This window comes from Populus euphratica, unplaced genomic scaffold, assembly GCF_000495115.2.
Source record: "Populus euphratica unplaced genomic scaffold, PopEup_1.0 scaffold1.1, whole genome shotgun sequence".
NCBI classification, from domain to species: Eukaryota; Viridiplantae; Streptophyta; class Magnoliopsida; order Malpighiales; family Salicaceae; genus Populus; species Populus euphratica.
In genome coordinates, this window is record NW_011499845.1 from 7,404,888 (window position 1) to 7,425,476 (window position 20,589).

At 34.8% G+C, this 20,589-nt stretch overlaps 3 protein-coding genes across 4 annotated transcripts; 1 reads left to right on the plus strand and 2 right to left on the minus strand.

Moving 5' to 3' along the window:
• Window positions 1-349: 349 nt before the first annotated feature.
• On the plus strand, window positions 350-3,798 carry LOC105126173 (26S protease regulatory subunit 8 homolog A-like). Its single transcript, XM_011026954.1, has 9 exons — window positions 350-639; window positions 909-1,006; window positions 1,123-1,347; window positions 1,470-1,532; window positions 1,617-1,780; window positions 2,311-2,467; window positions 2,577-2,675; window positions 2,760-2,870; window positions 3,404-3,798. The coding sequence occupies exons 1-9, from the start codon at window positions 414-416 to the stop codon at window positions 3,542-3,544; spliced, it is 1,284 nt and encodes a 427-aa protein (XP_011025256.1). The 5' UTR covers window positions 350-413; the 3' UTR covers window positions 3,545-3,798.
• Window positions 3,799-6,262: 2,464 nt separating this feature from the next.
• On the minus strand, window positions 6,263-9,819 carry LOC105126181 (zinc finger CCCH domain-containing protein 17). Its single transcript, XM_011026967.1, has 3 exons — window positions 9,360-9,819; window positions 8,631-8,741; window positions 6,263-8,478 (listed from the first exon to the last, which is right to left on the minus strand). Exons 1-3 carry the CDS (start codon window positions 9,504-9,506, stop codon window positions 6,508-6,510), a joined length of 2,229 nt encoding a protein of 742 aa, XP_011025269.1. The 5' UTR covers window positions 9,507-9,819; the 3' UTR covers window positions 6,263-6,507.
• A 1,047-nt stretch (window positions 9,820-10,866) lies between these two features.
• LOC105126189 (uncharacterized) lies at window positions 10,867-17,165 on the minus strand. Of its 2 annotated transcripts, none has more exons than XM_011026985.1 (6): window positions 16,653-17,165; window positions 16,277-16,409; window positions 15,422-16,039; window positions 13,844-14,342; window positions 13,200-13,281; window positions 10,867-11,146 (listed from the first exon to the last, which is right to left on the minus strand). In XM_011026985.1, the coding sequence occupies exons 1-6, from the start codon at window positions 16,680-16,682 to the stop codon at window positions 10,943-10,945; spliced, it is 1,566 nt and encodes a 521-aa protein (XP_011025287.1). In that variant the 5' UTR covers window positions 16,683-17,165; the 3' UTR covers window positions 10,867-10,942. The 2 variants fall into 2 exon arrangements, with proteins under 2 accessions (XP_011025287.1, XP_011025281.1); XM_011026979.1 differs by having other exon boundaries at window positions 16,277-16,418.
• Between the last annotated feature and the right edge of the window lie 3,424 nt (window positions 17,166-20,589).

Consider the following 20,589-nt stretch of genomic DNA (forward strand, 5'->3'; position numbering starts at 1 on the left):
TATTATAATATTTTCATATTTTATCGATATATTGATTTTTTAGGTATAAATTTAATATAAAATAATCCTTTTTTTACCGACAAGTAAGGATTATAAATTTAATATAAACTCTATCGGAAAAAAAGATAAAACTATGCAATCCAATCTGTGGTGGGGAACAAGAATTTTATTAAAATGAAATTTGGTTGGCAAAAATAAATAGAATGAACCACAATACCACCAAACTTGGGATGGAGTATGGGCCCAATGGATCAGCGATTGATTAAGGGATTAACAGACTTAAGCCCACAGAACCATGGGATTGGACTGCTTGGCCTGGTACGGACTACTGACTTTCTATAAATATGAATTATCACAAAAGGAAAGGGAAAACAAACCTTTAAACCAAATCGAACCGAACACCATCTATCGCCATGGCAACAGTAGGAGTGGAGAGGAGGCAACAGCAGCAGCAAACAGAATCAACAATGACGATGACGGCGGAGGAGAGCTGCTTGGCGAAAACGGGGGCGGCGAAGCAAGGAGAGGGATTAAAGCAGTATTACATCCAACACATACATGAGCTTCTGCTACATGTCCGTCAAAAAACCCACAATCTCAATCGCCTAGAAGCTCAACGCAATGACATTAATTCCAGAGGTGGGTTTAATTCGATTTAGGTTTGTCAATTTTTGCAATCCTTTTATAGATAGATAGATAGATCAGATCTTATTGGCTAGCTAGGGTTTAATTATTATTTTTTTTCAATAATCATGATTGAAAACCAATATTTTGGGAGAGGAAAAGGCCAACAGGATACAATCATCTTTTTTATAAATTCCTAATCTTGGGTCCTTTATTTAGAATGCCTAATACCAAACCTGCCCTTGGGATATATATGACGTTTGTTTCCCGTTTGGCGTGCTCAGTGAGGATGCTTAGAGAAGAGTTGCAGCTACTTCAAGAACCTGGGTCATATGTTGGTGAGGTTGTCAAAGTAATGGGGAAGAACAAGGTGTTGGTTAAGGTACAGTGTTTTCTTTTTTCTTGGTTCAATGCTAGTTGAAATATTGATGTGCTCAATATGTTTAACGGCCTTGAAATATTGATGTGTTATTGATAAGAATAAGTGCCTTCATCCAGGTTCATCCAGAGGGGAAGTATGTTGTTGATATTGATAAAAGTATTGATATCACAAAAATCACTCCATCAACAAGGGTTGCCCTTCGTAACGACAGCTATGTTCTTCACTTGATCTTGCCTAGCAAAGTCGATCCTCTGGTCAACCTCATGAAGGTTGAAAAAGTTCCAGATTCTACCTATGACATGATAGGTGGTCTTGACCAACAAATTAAAGAGATAAAGGAGGTTTGTATATTCTTTTGTTTTTGGTTGTGCCTGAGGATTCACTTGATCCATGAATATGACTGCAATGTTAGGCTGTTGATTTTCTCATTGTTTCCTGGTACTTTGTCTTGACTCCTTGGTAGGTCATTGAACTTCCAATTAAACACCCTGAATTGTTTGAGAGTCTTGGAATCGCCCAACCAAAGGTATTCTGTAACATCAAGCTTTTTCCTTCTGTTATTCAGACTTTGGTGCATTTGGATTTTGGACCAACTTTCTGTCTCTCTTAGGGTGTTCTCCTCTATGGGCCTCCGGGCACTGGAAAAACTCTACTGGCTAGGGCAGTGGCTCATCACACTGACTGTACTTTCATCAGGGTTTCTGGTTCTGAATTAGTTCAGAAATACATTGGAGAAGGCTCTAGAATGGTCAGAGAGCTCTTTGTTATGGCAAGGTCTGTCTTTATTTTTACTTGACTGCCTTACTCTTAGTTGATTCTTAGTTTTTTAAGGTCATTTTCTTGATTAAATTCATGCCCCCTGCATTTTCAATTGCTGTGACAGTATACAATGGGGCTTGCTTTTCTAATAAATAAACCATAATCAGGAAAAAGTGGGCTATTTCGCCAGATTAATTATGTTTGTAGCATTGTTAAACTACAATTTTGTCATGCCAGACAACACATGTTAAGCTTCCATTCTAGAAAGTTGCTGCTTGGGAGAAATGAAGCAACCTTTCTGGTTTGAAAACTGTGATCCATTAGAAAAATAAAATATAATATTTGTTCTTTATAGAGTTCTTCTCATATGCTCTAATCTCTTACATTTCAAATGCGTAGTAGTAGCCTAATATACATCAATGATCATCATTTGCCTCTTCTTTTATAGCCTTATGTTCTGATGTACGGATTTTTGCTTGTATACTCTGCTTTGTCTTTCACATCCAATATCTGGTATGGTTTCTGATTTTATGGTTTCATCACAGAGAGCATGCTCCATCAATCATTTTCATGGATGAAATTGACAGTATCGGATCTGCTCGAATGGAATCTGGGAGTGGCAATGGTGACAGTGAGGTGCAGCGAACTATGCTGGAGCTTCTAAATCAGCTGGATGGATTTGAAGCATCAAACAAGATAAAGGTACTGGAGTGCCCTCAGAAGACGATAGAACAAACAGGGGGAAAATAGGCATTGTATTGACACAGTTATTCATGTTACTCAATACCTTTTCTGACCAACTTTTTAACAGGTTTTGATGGCCACAAATCGGATTGATATTCTGGATCAAGCTCTCCTTCGGCCAGGACGAATTGACAGGAAGATTGAATTTCCAAATCCCAATGAAGACGTAAGTAACATTCTCACTTGTTTGACTACTTTGTTTCCTTGTGCTGTTTCGTAAAGAGTGATGTTCTGAGTAATGAATATGCAGTCACGTTGTGATATCTTGAAAATCCATTCAAGAAGGATGAATTTAATGCGTGGGATTGATTTGAAGAAGATAGCTGGGAAGATGAATGGTGCTTCTGGTGCAGAGCTCAAGGTATTAGTCTCACTTTATCAGTATATTTTATACCTCTTGCTTTTAGTGTTCACAGATCTTAAGTGATTGGAAAATTATAGATCTCCAAGAGCAATTCATTAATATTTGGAAAGAGATGGTGTGGATTTAAGCTTGATTTTATTTCAATAAATGAAATAAAATTAAATTAACAAAGATAAGAAAGGGGGTAGCTTGATTTTATTTCAATAAATGAAATAAAATAAAATAAGCAAAGATAAGAAATGGGGTAACGGTAGATCAATCAAAAACTGTTTGACTTGATCTTGTGATTCATACAGTTTTCTTTTCTTTCTTTCTTTCTTTCTTTCTTTTTTTTCCTTCTCCTGCTACCAATGACTACTGTATCAGGTAGTTTTTCTTTGAATGTGAATGTCCTTGGTGAAAAATAGTGGGGGGGAATTGGTTTGTTGTGTGCATGATGATAAGCAGAAAAATGTCTTCGCACAGATGCACAAGTGGCTTTGACTAAATAGTGACTGTGATGGTTACTTGCATCTTGTTATGTTTCACAGGCGGTGTGCACAGAGGCTGGAATGTTTGCTCTAAGAGAGAGGAGGGGCCATGTTACACAAGAAGATTTTGAGATGGCAGTAGCGAAGGTCATGAAGAAGGAGACAGAGAAGAACATGTCATTGCGGAAGCTCTGGAAGTAGACTGTAACTTGATATCTGTTTTTTTTTTTTTTTTTTCAGTCTATGAAAATGTCAAGAAGAAGAATCAAACAGGACAGCACTTTATGCATATGGAATATTTGCCCACTGGATTTCCTGCCTGGGCCTTGGCAGTACCGTGTGGGTGTTTTTTTTTTTTTTCACAAGATTAAGGATTGTTCGTGGACTGTATTTGAGATCCTGATTGCTATCAGTCCTGATATGAATTATATAAATTATGCGCGCCTGCGCATGTCTGTGTGGAGTAGCTTGATGTCAACCTTCACGGGTTTCTGAAGTCTCCTAAGTCCTAACCAGGGCCTGAATAGCAGAAAATCATGGTCCTGGGGCTCCCGGTGTGTTTTAATGTACCAGGCGCTATTCATGTATGGTGGTTCACCATGTGCGTTTTAATGTCCGACTTTTCATTTAAAAAAAATTAAAATAATAATAATAACCATTTAGTCGATGCTTCATCTACATCAACAACAGAAGTTACCAACATCCTTGTGTTTAGTTTGGGGTTATGGCAGTGTGGATACCGTTCAGCCGCAAATATGGGTTTGTCTTCGTTGCGAGGCGTTATAAGCATGCTCCTAACTATTTTACTTAGGGGCCGTATCCCTATTATGTAGAGGAGTGAGGACTAGTCAACCATACCTTGCTAACTTGTTAAACTATTATGTAGAGGAGTGAGGACTAGTCAACCAAACCTTGCTTGATCCAAATGAACTTCATTCTAACAAGAATAAATGAATAATAATAATATATTATTCAAATTCATAGTTGTTTCTTTCCTCCTCCTTTTTATATCTTTATTCTAGAGTTCGATACATGTGATTTTATAAATTAGTAAAATATATTAAAAAAAACTAAAAGAGCTCATAATATGAATGTTTTCAATACAAATTGGAGCTATGTTTATGTTTATCGAAAAGAAACTAGTTAGTTCTTGCGACAAGTTGTAGGCATATTTAGGTTTTTGCTATTTTTTTTTTAGATTAATGTGAGTGTCAAAGCCAGCTTGCGCGCACCACGACTAATCCCACGGGCCCTGAAGTTAACGACCATGTAAGCCTTTAGTAGTCATCATATAAGTAACCAAAGACTCGAACCTGAGATCATAAAGGGAGCAAACCTCTTGATCTCAAATTCTTACAACTTGGTCACCACCTAAATGGTTAATAACATGCGTAGTGTGCTATGTAATCTAATATCCATAGTTTCACCCATTATTCTCCATCTATTAATTTAGTGTCTATATTATTAAGTTGAACCAACTGAATTATTCAATTGCAATCACATAAGATTAGCTATCTCAATTAGCTAGATCATGAAGATCTTTATCGAGGAGAGCCTATAGGTGAAGCTATCTTTTAAATTATGTTTTATTTTTACAAAAAAAAAAATAATTGTTTCACTATCTATTTATCTTTGTAAAATGTTATTTTATTCAAAGATAAATCCATATTGATGAAATTTCTTTAATCATATATATGTATAAATTGTATGAAATTTCTTTAATCACTAGCAATATACTCATTAACATCAATATTCTTTCAAAATCCGGTTAAGGCTTAAGACTCAATTGGCTTTATCTTATCATTGACTCAATTAATTAATGACAATCAAATTATATTTACAGATTGAGGAAGACATAGAAGACAGATTATGGATTTAGCCTCTGGTGATATATATATATATGAAAAACAATGATATTGTAGAAAAAAAGTGACTTTAAGCATACAAATGCAAACCGAGGTGATTACATGACTAAACAAAACTTCGATTGTTTTTTTTTTTTTTTATGAAGTTGTTAGAGCTTGAACTTAATTTGAGTTTGGTCCAAAAGAAAAGGATATAGAAGCTTGTTAGTGGTTCAAACTTTTTTATTAATTATAATCGTGAATTTTATTTATGAGCATAACAGGTACATGATTTAAAAGAAAGAGGAAAAAGAAAGAAACGTCCATCGAAAGTATAGCATATCCTGGAGCAAAGACAGTAACCATGTCCGGTTATGGCTTATTAACACTCTTGTTGAGTACAAATTGCAATTTTATTGAAAACAGAGAACTAAGACAAGTAATTCAGCCGATCATTGTTTCTTAAATCGTATTTTAATTGCCTTATTTGCAATAGTCGCATTACTTGCTAACTTCATCAATATAAAGAAGATGCACCATACCGATTCTGCTGAGAAAACAGCATCATGCAAGGTTGGAGAAAAATTATCTTTAAAAAAGTTTTTATTTTTAAAATATATTAAAATAATTTTTTATATTTATTTTTTAATATTAACATATTAATATCATCCATAAATACTAAAAAAACTAATTTTAAATTAAATATTTTTACCGTCTCACCAAACTCCAAACACAACAACATACAGTAGAATATAAATATATTTAAAAATATAATCGTAGTTATTTTTTAAAATATTTTTTATTCATAAATATATTTAAATAATATTTTTTATTTTTTAAATTTTTTTGAATGCATACACATTAAAATAAACTAAAAAATATATTAATTTATTATAAAATAAATTCACAATTTTTTTAAACATAATTTTATCAATCCAAGCCACATGGAAGTATAGTCCTATTATATAGCGAGCGACGTGGTTGTACAAGCATGCTGCGCTACCAGATCCAAGCAGAAAAATAAGAATTGGTAAGGAACCAAGGCACGAAACAATTACTGGTGCAAAGTTATGGCTTTGCAAGCAAAGTAAAATGCCCGAAGCACAAGCAAAATTCTCATTCAATCAGTTTTAGATACAATAAAAAGAGTTTCTTTCAATTAATACAAGAAACGAACTTCATATCTCTACTTTTACTTCTACAAGGAAAAATAAATCCATAGCAACTACCCCTTGCTCATGAAGAATCCACTACTGATGTAAATGATCTTGCAAGGTCGTCAAAAAACACAATTAGTGCTCCTTAACTATCTATCATCCTTCATGAGATCACTACACCAATTTTCTTGGCAAAGTCTTCTCCATCTTCATCTTCATATTCCTCTTCACCATCTATATTTTCACCCTCTTCGTAATTGTACTCTCCTTCATCAACCTGCTCATATTCATAATTTTCATCCCTCTGATCATCACCTTCGTACTCATGATCTTCCATTCCATCATCAGCCATCATCCCATCTTCAGTCTCAATCTCACTTGGATTTGGAAGTTGAGAAGACTGACTGTGAGCAATTTCAATATTTTTTTCTGTTCCAATGGCACCATCAGTTGCAAGCTTGGATTCTTCTTTATTTTTTAGCATTTGGGTGCTGTTATCATCCTTTGATACAGAGGAAATGCCACTTTGCATCTCTGCATCTGCCTTTTTATTGGAATTGCTGATGAGGCTTTGCCTGCTTTCCTTCAGATTGTTGTTGTCCTTAATAACAGATGATATTCCACCGCCAGAAGCTGCAGCTCCACCCTCTCTCTTTCTCTTGAGAATCTCACTAAGAGGCATTGGCCCTTCGAATGAGAGATCAGCATCAGATGATGGATTATCTTCCGCATGCTTGCGCTTTCCAAGGGATTGCTGCAACTTACCCTCAGCATTTTTCCCACCTTTCAGCTCTGCAAGACTTTTAGGACCAGCAAAATTAGAACTTCTATCATCCATTAGTTCTCCTCTCACTTGAGGACCTCTGAAACTTCTCCCCTCATTGTAATCCTCTTCCACCCTAGCTTTCATTCTTTCCCGTAGCCTCCCTTGTTGGGAGGTGACCGGGGACCTCACCGGTGACAATCTTCCCCGATTCCTGCCCCTGTCAATTTCCCTTTCTGCACGCACATCACCACCATTGTTTGGAGATCTTCCTGGAAGCTTGATTCTACCACGAAGACGACTGCTAATGGAGCTCTCATGTGAAGGTAAGTGATGAGAGTCTCTTCGTGAAGAACCCCGGTAACCTCGCTCCTCAACATGGTTCTCTGGGACAAAATCATTACTAACAACTGATCTCAAGCCATTAACCCTCCTTTGTTTTGATAAACGATAACGCAAATCTGATTCCTCAGTGTGCTCAGGGCTATCAGCTTTCAAGTAACCTCGCCTTTCTGGAAGAACTGGTGCCATTAACATTCTTTCTGATGAAGCCCTGTGCTGCTCCCAAGCATGCTGCCCTGGCATGAGTTCATAGGAATCATAGCCTTGTGGATCACAATACATTTCTTGATCATCATGTAATAAACCATAATCAGCAGAATGGCCCGTGCCATATTCATCAACAGAGTTCAAGTTCCTCCCTTCATTTCCTGTTGTTCTTCCAAGCTGCTCTTCACCATGGTAATAATCTGAATCCCTCAACTCATTGTCCACAAGAACATCAAAACCAGGAGAGGACTCCCTCAAATACTCATCAGCATCCTTGCCATTCTGGATAACATGATCATCTGCTACCTCTAACTGATGCAAACGACTGGAACGACTTAAATTCCCATTGACCATGAGAGGAAGATTTGCTGCTTTATATCTAGGAATTTCACCATCCATGCTTTTAGGTGGCACTGCACTCCTTACAACACCGGCAATGTTTCTTGCATGAACAATTTCAGCTTTTGACACAGGTTTAGCAACAGAGGGTGCTTCAACAGCCTTTGAGATTTTTGTTTGTGGAATCTTATGTTCTTGAGTACACTTTTGAAGGCCGCCAAAAGCCTTTTTTGGAGGAAGGGCCTCAGCCCCAGGGGTAGGTGCCATTGGTTGAGAAACTTTATTACCAGCAAGATTTGGTCCATGGGAGAAAGCACATTTGTCACCTTTTACGCATATACCCTGCTGGAAGAAAATGCAGGGGACCGCCTGTTTGCCTGGATTGTGAGGAGCATGTGTGGCAGATGCCACAGCAGCATGCGATGGTGGCAAGGAAGATCCAGCAGAGGCTATTGCTTGGGTTCCAAACAAGCCATCCAGGGGCTGAAATAAGAGCATAGGTATTAGATACTAATAAGCTGGACAAAACAATTTAATCAAGACAAGCTTGCAAAATTTAAAAATCCCCCACTATCTTAAACTGAAACCAAGAAAGAAGAGCGTAACATGATAACAAGACATGGAAAGGGGCTTACAGGATGACGAAACCCACACTTGGGATTCAAGCAATTACCATTCAACCAAAAATAGCAGTCCCTGGGATTAACCCTGGCATATTCACTGTGGCGATATTCACACTCACTTCCCTATTGAAACAAAGAACAAGTGGGCTTCAGTTAACAAAAATTAAACTGCATAAAACTGAAAAGCACGGCGGTAAGATCATAAACATAGAAAGCAATTGGGACACATGATATTGATTTCATTGAAAGATGACAGAAACGTAAAGTACAACTCGGAAACTTTATGCAAAGCCTAGCAAATATTACTTACTATTCATGTAGCAAATCACAAATATGAATGCATTATAAAGACTTCAAAAAGAAAGCAACTAATGAAAACAGCAGTGCTATCACTAGACATTTCAGAAAAATTAGCATTCCTGCGGAAGCCCAGCAAACATAGAACATATGAACTAACTAACACGTCTGGATAAGGATCGGAAAAGAAAACCCACAAGGCAAATGATACTTATAGGCCCAATAGAACATTGCCCACATAGATTCAGTAAGAAGCATTGGAAAGACAAATCGTACGATAAGATCTAGATCGACAATTTTATATCGAGAAATTGATTAGGGTTTTCACTCAAATCCAATTCAAGAACCAAGATAAACCTAATTAAAATATCAAACAAAGCAAATTGTAAATCCGAAACCCTAGTAATTAGATCCCTAAAAATCGACAGAGAAAGAAAAGCGAACCTTTTTGCAGGTTAAAGGAGAAGCAAGAAAGTAAACGCAATCAGTATTCCTTTTCAAGGCTTCATCTTCAACGGATGTTGCGTTTGCTGTTGTTGTCGAAGCAGCAGCTGTAGATGGGTGCTGCTGTGGTTGGGTGGCTGCAACCATGGCGGTTCTTCTCCTTTATTATTATCAATTAAAGAATCGGATGCAGATCGATAAATCACTTTGCAGCAGCAGCACTGATAGTGGGATCGCGCGAGTAGTAATGATAATAAATAAAAGGAGAAGCGATCCTCCAAGAATCCTCGCACCCAACGGAGATTATTATTTACTTACTATTATTATTACATGAAAAACTATATATAAAAGTAGAGAGATAGTATATATACGAAGAGAGCCGCCACGAACGAGGACAGATAAAAAGGGTGTGAGAAAGGGAATGGAAAGGGAAGGAAACGAGTGTGTTATGGTAATGGTGCTCCTATATATATATATATATATGACAGGTGGTGTTTAAAAATTAATTGGTTTTTGAAATATTTTTTTATTTAAAAATATATAAAAATAAGATATTTTTTATTTTAAAAAAAAATATTTTTAACATTAACCTATCAAAAAAAATTATAAATAAAAAAATAATAATTTCAAACCAAAAAATTACAAAATTACAAAACATTATTTCAACCACAAAAACAAATAAGCCCATATAATTTTATTTTATTTTGAAAAATAGCTAACTCTTCAAAATTACATTTAATAAAAAAAATTAATTTAAGAGGTTTTTAAGAAAAAACATGTTTTTTCTGTTTTTTATAAATTTAAATATTATATTTAATGATTTTATTTTTCTTTATTTAGGATTTTTTTTCCTTTATTTTCAACTTCATGGTAAACATTAAAATGAAATATTCCATATAATTTGTGTTGATTGCATTTATTGTTTTTCTTTGGCTTATTTGGCTTATACTTATTGTTTTTTTAATATATTATTTTTATCTACATTAGTTTCACTGCTTTTAGATAGTATTTAATATTATAATAATGGTTATTTATTAAAGTATTTTTTAATTAAACATATATTAAAAATATATTTTTTTTATTTCTTCTTGACATTATTATATTAAAATAATATAAAAATTAAAAAAAATTACTAAAGAATGTATGAACCACATTCCCTAATACTACTGTTTTTGAACGTTACTGATGCAGAGAGAGAGAAGGGCACGGAAGTAGTAGACACGTAGAGCAATCAGAGGAGAGTTAAGCATGCGTGAAAATTTATTTATGGTTAGTTTTTGAAGTATTTTTTATTTTAAAATATATTAAAATAATATTTTTTTATTTTTAAAAAATTATTTTTAATATCAATATAAACATTAAAAATATATTAATTTAAAGAAAAAAATCAAATTTACACAGTGCCAAACAGGCTCTTCATTTTAGATTCACTGGCTCATTACAATTCTTAATGGTAAAAGACCATCTTAAGTTTCAAGGACTGGCTTTTGTGTACAAAGGCTACAGGGTAAAGTAAATGGTAGGTTAGGACCACAAAATCCGAGAAGGAAGACAAGTTCATTTGAGTAAATATGTTTCAGGTTTCACCAACACCAACCACAAAAGGTAAACGAGGAAGGAACACGACCGGTTCTACGAATATACTCTGCCTGTTTGTCAGTTTTCGCAGCCTGCCTGTTACTCTTGGCTTCTGCTGTTACTCGCTTCTCTTCAGCCTTGTGCCTTGCTGCTGCTAGTTTGTTCATAAGCCTATCTTGGGCCTGCCCCCTTATCCTTTCAACATCCACCTGAAAGGAGTATAGTCAATGAGATGAGTTTCACAGTTCACAATCTCGTACATGTAGCAGCTAAAGGCAAAGACAGGGCATTTTATTCTTTTAGGAAATTAGCTCCTGGTATGTTGCAGCATCAGCTGCATGAAAAGCACAGTACACAGGCCATAGAGCACAATATCGTGATATCAGTGTGCAAGCATCCTGGGTCCTACTAACTTAAACATAATGATTTTAAAATGTGGAAGTAGATTTTTAAGGACTTGTAACTGAAAAAATGAATAACAAGAAAGGCATAGGCACCACTAATGTTACCAGGATGCTCAATACAGGTTCCTGCATATCTCGCTGCAACTTTTTAAGATATATAGACAAGTAGAATTTTGCAGGAAGACAGACCACACGACACCACATTCACATCAAGACAGACAAATTTACAATCATATGCACACTCTTGCGCAAACATCGTCGGCACAAGGATTTCTAGAAATTACTAGTGTAAAATCAATACCTATTTGTCACATGCTTATTGTTGCAATCTACTGCTTTACAATACTAGTTACAACAAAGAAAATCACCGAGGAGCCAATGTACCATGCTCCATTCATATCACCTGCTTGGCATGCTTAGAATCACAACACCTATACAGCACACTTATTATGCTTATGATTTATGAACAGGAAGGAGCCAGTTCAGCACCTCCTATAGCCAACAGATGGAACTAAAGAGGGGGTGGAAACAGTCTCGAGCCCTTCATTTGTATTCAGAGTGAGTTCCACATTATATATCGGTGGGGCACTGGACCTATAATTCATGAAAGCAGACTTCTAAATTAATTTGACCATTGCTAACCATGTCAAATCAGCCCACCTGCTCTTTGCTGATTTCCAACATCAGAATCTTCTTTCCCAAGTTTATGTGCTTGCATGTCAAGCTCTCAATCTTGCACTGGAAGATCCTTTTCCAACATTCAAAGAAAACTCTATTTCCAACTCATCATGTATTAAACCCTTCCTCTTATCCCCCCTCACACACAAATGATAAACGATGTCAAAGCTCTACTTTCTAAACACGTGCTACATATTTGGTGAAAACCACTTTAGCTGTGCAGCTTTGCAACTGGATCTTTGCGTACACCAAAGTTTCAATAACAGGAAGGCAGTAAAACACGATGAAATGTTCTCCAGCCAGAACATACCAAACCAATTCAAACTTCAGCACTTCAGCTTTAGGTGTCAAATCACATGGTGCATAGCTGAGTTGCATGGATCAAAAAACGTTGTATCCAAACCATGCACAATTAGCAACAAAATTAAGATACACTAAAAATCATCTACATTCACATTTAATCCCAATGTTCGCATAAAAAACATTTTAACTTAATAAAGTAAGCTTTTTCTAGTAAAAAAAAAGCATTCATATTGTAATTCTCAATATAAACAATGCTCTTAAGTTCACATCACCAAATTTGTCATCATTCAATTTCTTTTGAAATAACCATCCAAAGCACTTGATATTTTTTTTGGTCTTGCATTTGAGTCAGAATACTATACAGGTTAAAAGTCAACAAAGTGAGGATTAATATACAAGGATGACCCATGAACCATGCTTTAAGCTTCTGGTTTAAGACCCAACATATCAAATGACTCGTGCAAAAGGACTTTCCAGTGATTTTCCCTAAAACAATTTTGATAATACAACTAGTCAAAACCACCAGGAGGCTATATGACCAACACTACCCAAGGGTAACAACAGAAACTGGTCCAAACCACTAGGGGTTTCGCAGCAACTTTCTCCTTTTACATACATAGAAGCAAGTTGGCTAGTCTAATAGGATACAAACATGCATTAGCACTTAGCTGAGTTTCAAGATGTTCAAATTTCAGTAGCATACACATACAATTCTTTGTATAGAAGGAGGGCTTCAATGCATTCCTAGGCACCAGGTGCATCTTCCCCCTTCTTATATTTTTTGGCCTATTTGTTTTTCAAAGAAAGGTAAAAGAGAATTAAAAGATAAAAACATAAAAACAATGCTACAATAGGGAAGAAAAAATGTATTAAATACCTCAATTTTTCTCATCTCAGCTTCAGTTTTTGCTTTTTGATGATTCTCCCATGCATGAATTTTCATCTCTTCGCGTTTAAACCTGAGGAATTGCAAGTATTTCCTCTTCAAGCCACATATTGAAAAATAGTGAGCAAATATTAATCAACCAGAAGTAATTATGTGTCCTTTACATTATGACCAGAAAATCCAGAGAAAACTTTTCAGATACATCTTCTATTTCCTTGCTTGAAAAACATCATCTATCCAATGTGGATTTCTACAAGTAATGCAGAACAACTATTTTCTGGAGGCCCAAAAGGAAATCTACCGTGTTGCTTATTCTGGATGAGGCAATGTATATCATGCTGGACATCACCAAATTATTCTTTCACCTATACCTGGTTTAAGATGTCCCTTGAATTTCTACGTTGTCCAACAGAAACATGTCCATCTAATTTCTATTCTATATGCGTATAACCAAAGTTATGCCATGACAGAGGAGTGAAGTTCAGTCATGTTACTTAACTTCCTATTCAGTCAGATAATGTGTTTATATGTTAAAGATGTCATGTTAAAGGTGAGTGGAAAAAAAAAAAATTTGAGAGGGGATAAAAAGAAAGGGAAAGGAAAATTTTAATCAATGGTTTTTATAGTGAAAGCACCTGGCCATATATTTGGCCTTCTCCGCCTCCTCCCATGCTGCTGCACGTGTTTCAATCACATTTTTACTCTGTTGTTCAGCTGCTGTAATATTCAGTGAAGTGGAGGCGTCCTTGTCCTTGTCCTCCTCCTCTTTGCTAGCCCAGGCTGCAATGTTCATTTTACCTAGCTGTGTCCCTAGAACCATTATTTCTCTCTTGGTTTTCAGTTTTAACTCCTTTTCAGACAATCCCTTGTTTGGATCTAGATGGTCATTGGGAGGATTTGTTGGAGATGAAGCTGGTGCGGTTCTGCCAGGACTAGAAGGCCTGGAAGAAGTTGGACTGCGAATTGGTGTTGTTGCCCTCACTGGAGTTCCTGTCCTAGAAGGCTCTTGACTAGCAATAGGAGTCATTTCCGTACCCATATCTCTCATTGATACAGATCGAGCAGTTGAAGGAGGCGGAATAAATGTAGTTGCACTGTGTATGGCCAAAGATGAATCATGCCTGCTGAGACTGACTGCGAGGGGGGGAAAAAGAATATGATATACATTCTACAACATTAATCATTCTTTATCATAAAAGTATGCATGGATTAGATCTATAATGTCACGATACTTTCTTCTATGCTAAAGGATGTTAATATAATAATGGAAGTAAGAACCTGCTTCTACAGCAGTTGCCAACACTTTCAGACATTTTACAGCTGCAGGTAATACCCGTTCTGTTTTGTTCCATATTTTCATGCTTGTATTGAAATCCAAAAATAATATCAATTTACTATAGAAGAATATTGAATCTATCAGTTTCTACCGAAAACTTAAGAGGAAAAAAGGCTAGACTCGTCATCTCTAGCAGCAAAGACATATTGTACAGCCAAAGACCATTTAAATTTAGGAGAATCTGTTACGGAACCTGGAAAATAATTTAGGGAAAGATATAGAAATCAGACACATGCTCCCAAAAAATGGATTAACAAAGTGCAGAAATACCACCTTCATGCTCTCATCCACATATTTTAATTTTCTAGGTGTGCAAAGGAAATGATAAAAACTCTAATAACTAAACACCAAAATGCCATCAATGCTGTTTAAACATCAGCAGTGAGCGAGAAGAGCATTTTTCGTGAAAGAGATTCCTAAGGCTCTGCTATGCAGATATGCTACTAGCTACAATATGGCGGAGAAGATTAATGGAAGACCTAGGATCTGAAAAGGACCCACATAGAACGTGAGAGAGACAGTGTTTGCATTAGGCAACCTTTTCAGCTACCCAAACAGCTCCTTTAATCACGAGCAATTTGAATGATAGAAAGTTTTTCCTGAAATGGCTGAAGTTTGGAAGAAAGTTGAGTAGCAATGCACATGGATATTGATTCATGTTTGCACTTATGCCATCAAATCATCAAATTAATATACCATGAGATTGTAACCAGTTCCACCTGATCCATTTATCCAACTATGTTGAACACCCAATGTAGTAAATCTTTGCTATATTGAAAGTGTGAGCGATATGAACAAAAAGCAAAGCACGAGCACTATATCAACTGCAGATGATGTTTAAGCATATGAACCAAACTCATTAACAGTTATTTCTTACTTGCTGATTGCCCAACAGAATTATCATTCATAAGCACAGGCTTGCCATAGGAATCAACTATTGGGTATGAATCAGCCTCCCAACTTTTAAGTCTTTGTACACCAGTTTCCTTCTTGGCTTGACTAGTATCAACCCGTTTTGTATCCGGTTCTTCAAATGTAACCACCTTTTGTTCTGGAACTTCTACAACAACCTTTGTAGAAGATTGCCGACTCAGAACATTACCCGTCTTCCGCGGTCCTTGTCCACCTTGCACCTGAGCATGCCCTGTTTTAGACCGGTTCCAAGTGGGGCTTGCTATCCACTTCTGGGCATCATCCCATTTGGATGGTGCTGGTTTTGAGAACGGAGCAAGGGGTACTCTTTGTGGGGCCCGCTCAGCCTTTTGAAAATCAGAAATCGAGGAGAGCACAATTGCAGTTTCATTACTTTTATCATATTCAAAAGATGGGACTTCCTGGCTCCTGATTCTTGAATTGACAAAAGATTGATCCTTCAATCTACTACCATCACTGACCATCTGTGATGCAGCCCTGGAATCAGCTGTCGTTGAAGCAGGGAATTCAGGAAGCACATTGACAACATCTACATCTTTGCAATTATCAGAACTGCCGCCACCTACACGTTATGAAATATAGGATCGGATATCAAATGCAGAAAGATAATCCAAGTGGATCCCTTTATTCACATTTTAAGGCCTTGTTAGATTGAATATCACATTACTTTTATTTCTTGTTTTAGCGAGCGTGTGATCAAATCTAACCCCTATCTCCCCAGCCCGAAAAATAAAAAGGAAAGGAAAACAAATCACAGATGTAGACATAACAAGAATAAAAAAACAGGCATTTTCCCTACCAGTTTCATCGAGGTGATTAAGTTGAGATCTGAACGCGTAAGAGGATTCAAGCTCTTCCTCTTGTTCTTGTTGATTTCTCTTCTTTTCCACTCCTAGTAACATGCTTCCCAGTTTCCCCGGTGACAATCCTCCCTGTTTTCCACCCCAAATATGCATACAACTAAATTAGTACAGGGTCCATCTTTTTTTCTCGCAAAAATTAAAAAGAAACTATGGTAGGGTTTTGACGTGAATGTGTGTGACAGAACAAAGGCTGAGAAAAAAAGAGAGATCATTATTTCTTATAAAAGGAAATGGTGAGCAATTAATAAAGCACATTGGATGAAGAGAAAGTGATAAAGAAAAGAAAGAAAATCATGATGAATCAGTAAATACCTGAGGCTTTTCGATCCTTTCGTAATCCATTCTTTCTTAACGCTAAGCTATTTCAAGCAAGATTCATGCTGTTGCTGCTGTGTTCGTACATTGCGTGTGCTGCTCGCCTTCCTTTTCTTGCTTGCTTCGGCCTCCCTTGTGTTTCTCGGACTGGTGACTGAGGAGTCATTTCAGCTGACAAATGTTGGAGTTTGGGCCTCTACTCTGGTCTGGGCAGACAAGCAATCCTGACAAGGAGAGTATCCCTCTATACCCTACAAGTGTCTGTTTTTCATGGGATTTCTCTTCGACTCTGGTCAAAATATACTGACGACATATTTGGTAGCTGGAAACAGTAATGAATCCACGACATTTTTGGTAACTGGAAACAGTAATGAATCCATTTGTAAGTTATTTTCCCATCCCTGACGTTTTGATGATGTTAGACTTTAGTCTCTAAGTTCCAAAAACCCTGCGTTGTAGTTCTTGGGAGTCTAAAAGACTAACAGTCCCAATACTAAACCATTCTAGGTTTTTTGTAAGTTTTATCGGGCGAGACGGGAGAATATAAGTATCTTCTTTTTGTTTTGCATTTTTGTTGTCAATTTATATTAAAATTGACAAAATGTTCATCAATTGACCTCAAACAACAAACGTCATCATTTAGGCTATTAGAAAGAGATCGAATTGCATTTTTCAGAAATATAGGGACTGTAATGAACGTTTTGCAAAGAAATTGAGCTTTTCGTCCTCTAGCCACTATCGGAGTGATTTGGTGGCGGGGCGGTTCTGTACCAGCAATAATAAGGCCTCGATTAGTAACGCGGCTCGTTTTATAAAAATTAAAATTTAAAAAAAAATACTTTTTTATATTTTTATACTGTTTTAATATTTTAATATTTTAAAAATTAAAAAATATATTATTTTAATATATTTCTAAAAACATTTTACGAAACAACTATTATTATAACATTAACCAATAACCACTATCTAAACAACATCATGCAGGAGGGGTTCTCGGATAAATTGCTTGCATTTTTATTTTTTTTGAATGTCCTTATTAAGATATTTATTGATTTTTTACTATTTATAAAGTCAGCGAAGGAAAAAACTTGTTGACCAGTAAGCTGGGGCCATTAATAAAATTACAATTTACAGGTTCGTTTTTTTTTCTGGTGGTCACAAGGTTTGGTCACTAGTGACCTTGTGGTATTGTTTTTATATAGAGAGTCTTGTGATTTTGACTTAGGTAATTTAGTTGCTTGGTGTTTGAATGTTAAGGTGCTAAGAATCCTTGCATCCAAAATCCACTTATTTTTTATTTATTTATTTTGAATCTTAAACGGGGAAAGATGCATATATCAATTTTTTATTGCTTCCGGTTTTAGAAAGATAGGGATACATTTTTATTGATTTTTTTATGAAGTGATTGCAAAATTATTTTTTTGAGAAATATATCGAAAATATCGAAGAGAAACACATTGAGAAATTATCATGTAAGTTTTTTCTGCAAAAATAAAAGTTTATTATATATATTACGAAATATATTTTTAATGTGATTAAAAATAAATCATTATAAAGTAATTTTAACATATAAAAATATTAAAGAGAGGAATTATAATGTAAGTTTTTTTATTTTAGAATTATTTTTACTTGATTTGAATTGATATATATATATATATTTCAAGTTAATTTATACATCACATATTTATATAGCGTGGAATATGAAATATTTATTAATAATTTACCTCTTCAGTCAAAAAATTATAACTCTGTCGTTATCTACAACCTACTAAATGTATAGCTAAAGCAATATCTCCGGTTGCAGATTGGAAATAATAAATTTTAAAGTTTTAATTTAACTAATTAGATTATAAATTTATTATCTGAAAATTAGTAGTTTGAATAACATAAATATTAAAAATTTATTTGTTTATTAATTCTAAAACTTTTAAAAATAAATTAAAATAATTATTAGTTGTTCCGAATATACATATATATATATATATATATATATAAATAAAACACTAAAGTCTACAAAACATGCCATGCCATTGGTTAGAGGATAGAAACAACAGAGGGCGAAAACAAGATCACACCCCGTGATTGATTGAGGGTTTGATCAGTTCTAGTCAGCCGAGGCTGCTGCGTGTTACTAACAGGAACTTGTCGTCTCTGTGAAGGACAAACTTTCCTTCCCCGGCTTTAATTAACTCGGGACCAAACTTTTAATTATCCTTGACTGTAACTAAATCCAGCTGGCACGGATATATCGGTGAGTGTTATACATCATTTTTAAAGTATTTTTTATTTATAAATATATTAAGATAATATTTTTTAATTTTTTAAAATTTGTTTTTGATATTAATTTAAAATATAAAAAAATTACAAAGCACATTTAGAACACCTAAGTTTCCCACGGCTTCCATTATCGAAGACGGCAGACATTTCTGTGTATTCTCTTGTCGTGCATGCACCTTGAATGGAAACCACCGTTGCATCCCTAGTTTTTAACTAACAATATTATTCGCGCAATTCTGCATGGTTATTTTAAAATCTGTATTTATCTAACTATATAATAATTAAAATAAATATTTCTATATGTCTTGATAATTTTAAACTCAGGAAAAAAGGTGTTTTTTAATTGAAATTCTCTTTTCTTATTCATGTATTTCATTTTTGTTTTGGAAAAGACACATCTTTTTTATTGGTTGGTGTGCATTTTTTTGAATAAGAACTTGAGATAATTAAAATAAATATTTGTAAGAATTTGAGTGATTTAAAGTAAAAAATAATGCTCCTTCTTTATTCATGCACCTCTTTTTTGTTCTGATTAAAAATGTTTTTTATTAAAAAATAAAAACTATTCATAGCCTAGAAAGAAAATTTCAATAGTAAAATTAAAAATTATATCTTGATAATTTTCACCCAACCATATGAAAGAAATAAAATAATAAATAATTTAATAAAAATAAATAAATATTTTAATTCATTAAATTATTTTGAGTCATCTTTTTAATTCATACATGATAATTTATCAAGTAACTGCTAGTATTACCAAGAAAACAGTAACTTTTTTGGGAAAATATGATATAATCAAGTGATTTTTTAAATATTATCAGGATATTTTTATTCAAAGAGAAATTTATTTTAAAATGCAAAAATTTAATAAAATAAATAAAAAAAGCTATTGAAATGTTGTGAAACAACAACTTTCCTTTTCTTGAAATTGTGAGCTTATATGATATTATAATAACAATTATTTTTTAAAAATATATATAAATAATTTTTTTATTTTTAATATTAAAACATTGAAATAATTTAAAAATATTAAAAACTCAAGTAAAATCAAATTAAAAAAAAAACTTTCAAAACACGAATATAAACATGTTACACGAAAAGGGTTAAGATTTTCAGAGCGCACAGTTTGCTAATAATGCCTTTTTATCCCCAATGAACGAAACAGCTTGTTTTTTTCAATCTCTTACCCTTTCCCTGTCTCTGACGGAGAAACCTTGCAAAGCAAGATAGTAAATGATGGGTCATGGTTTTCTTCAACCTCCCTCATTGGTTAGCATAAAAGTTATAATTCAAACTGGAGTTATATCTTTAACGGTGCTCAATTTTAGGTTAGTTTATAGCATACCCAGGCTTACCTCCATGAGGACATGTTTAGTGCCCAGTCCTATATTGGCCCAACGACGTGTTTGTGCTTGATCCCCCTGTTGGATCGGATCATGTTCACACTCTACTCTATATTGGATTAAAAACATATCTCGCCCAACTACACCTTGGGCTATAAAAAGTTTCGCGCTTAATCATTTACTAGGTTAAGGATATTACCATACTCAATTCCATATTTGGTTATGATATATCTATCCCTGACCATTATTAGATATAATCAAAAGTTGAACTTAATTCCTCTTGGATTTAATAGGTGAGTTTAACCCAACGCTTA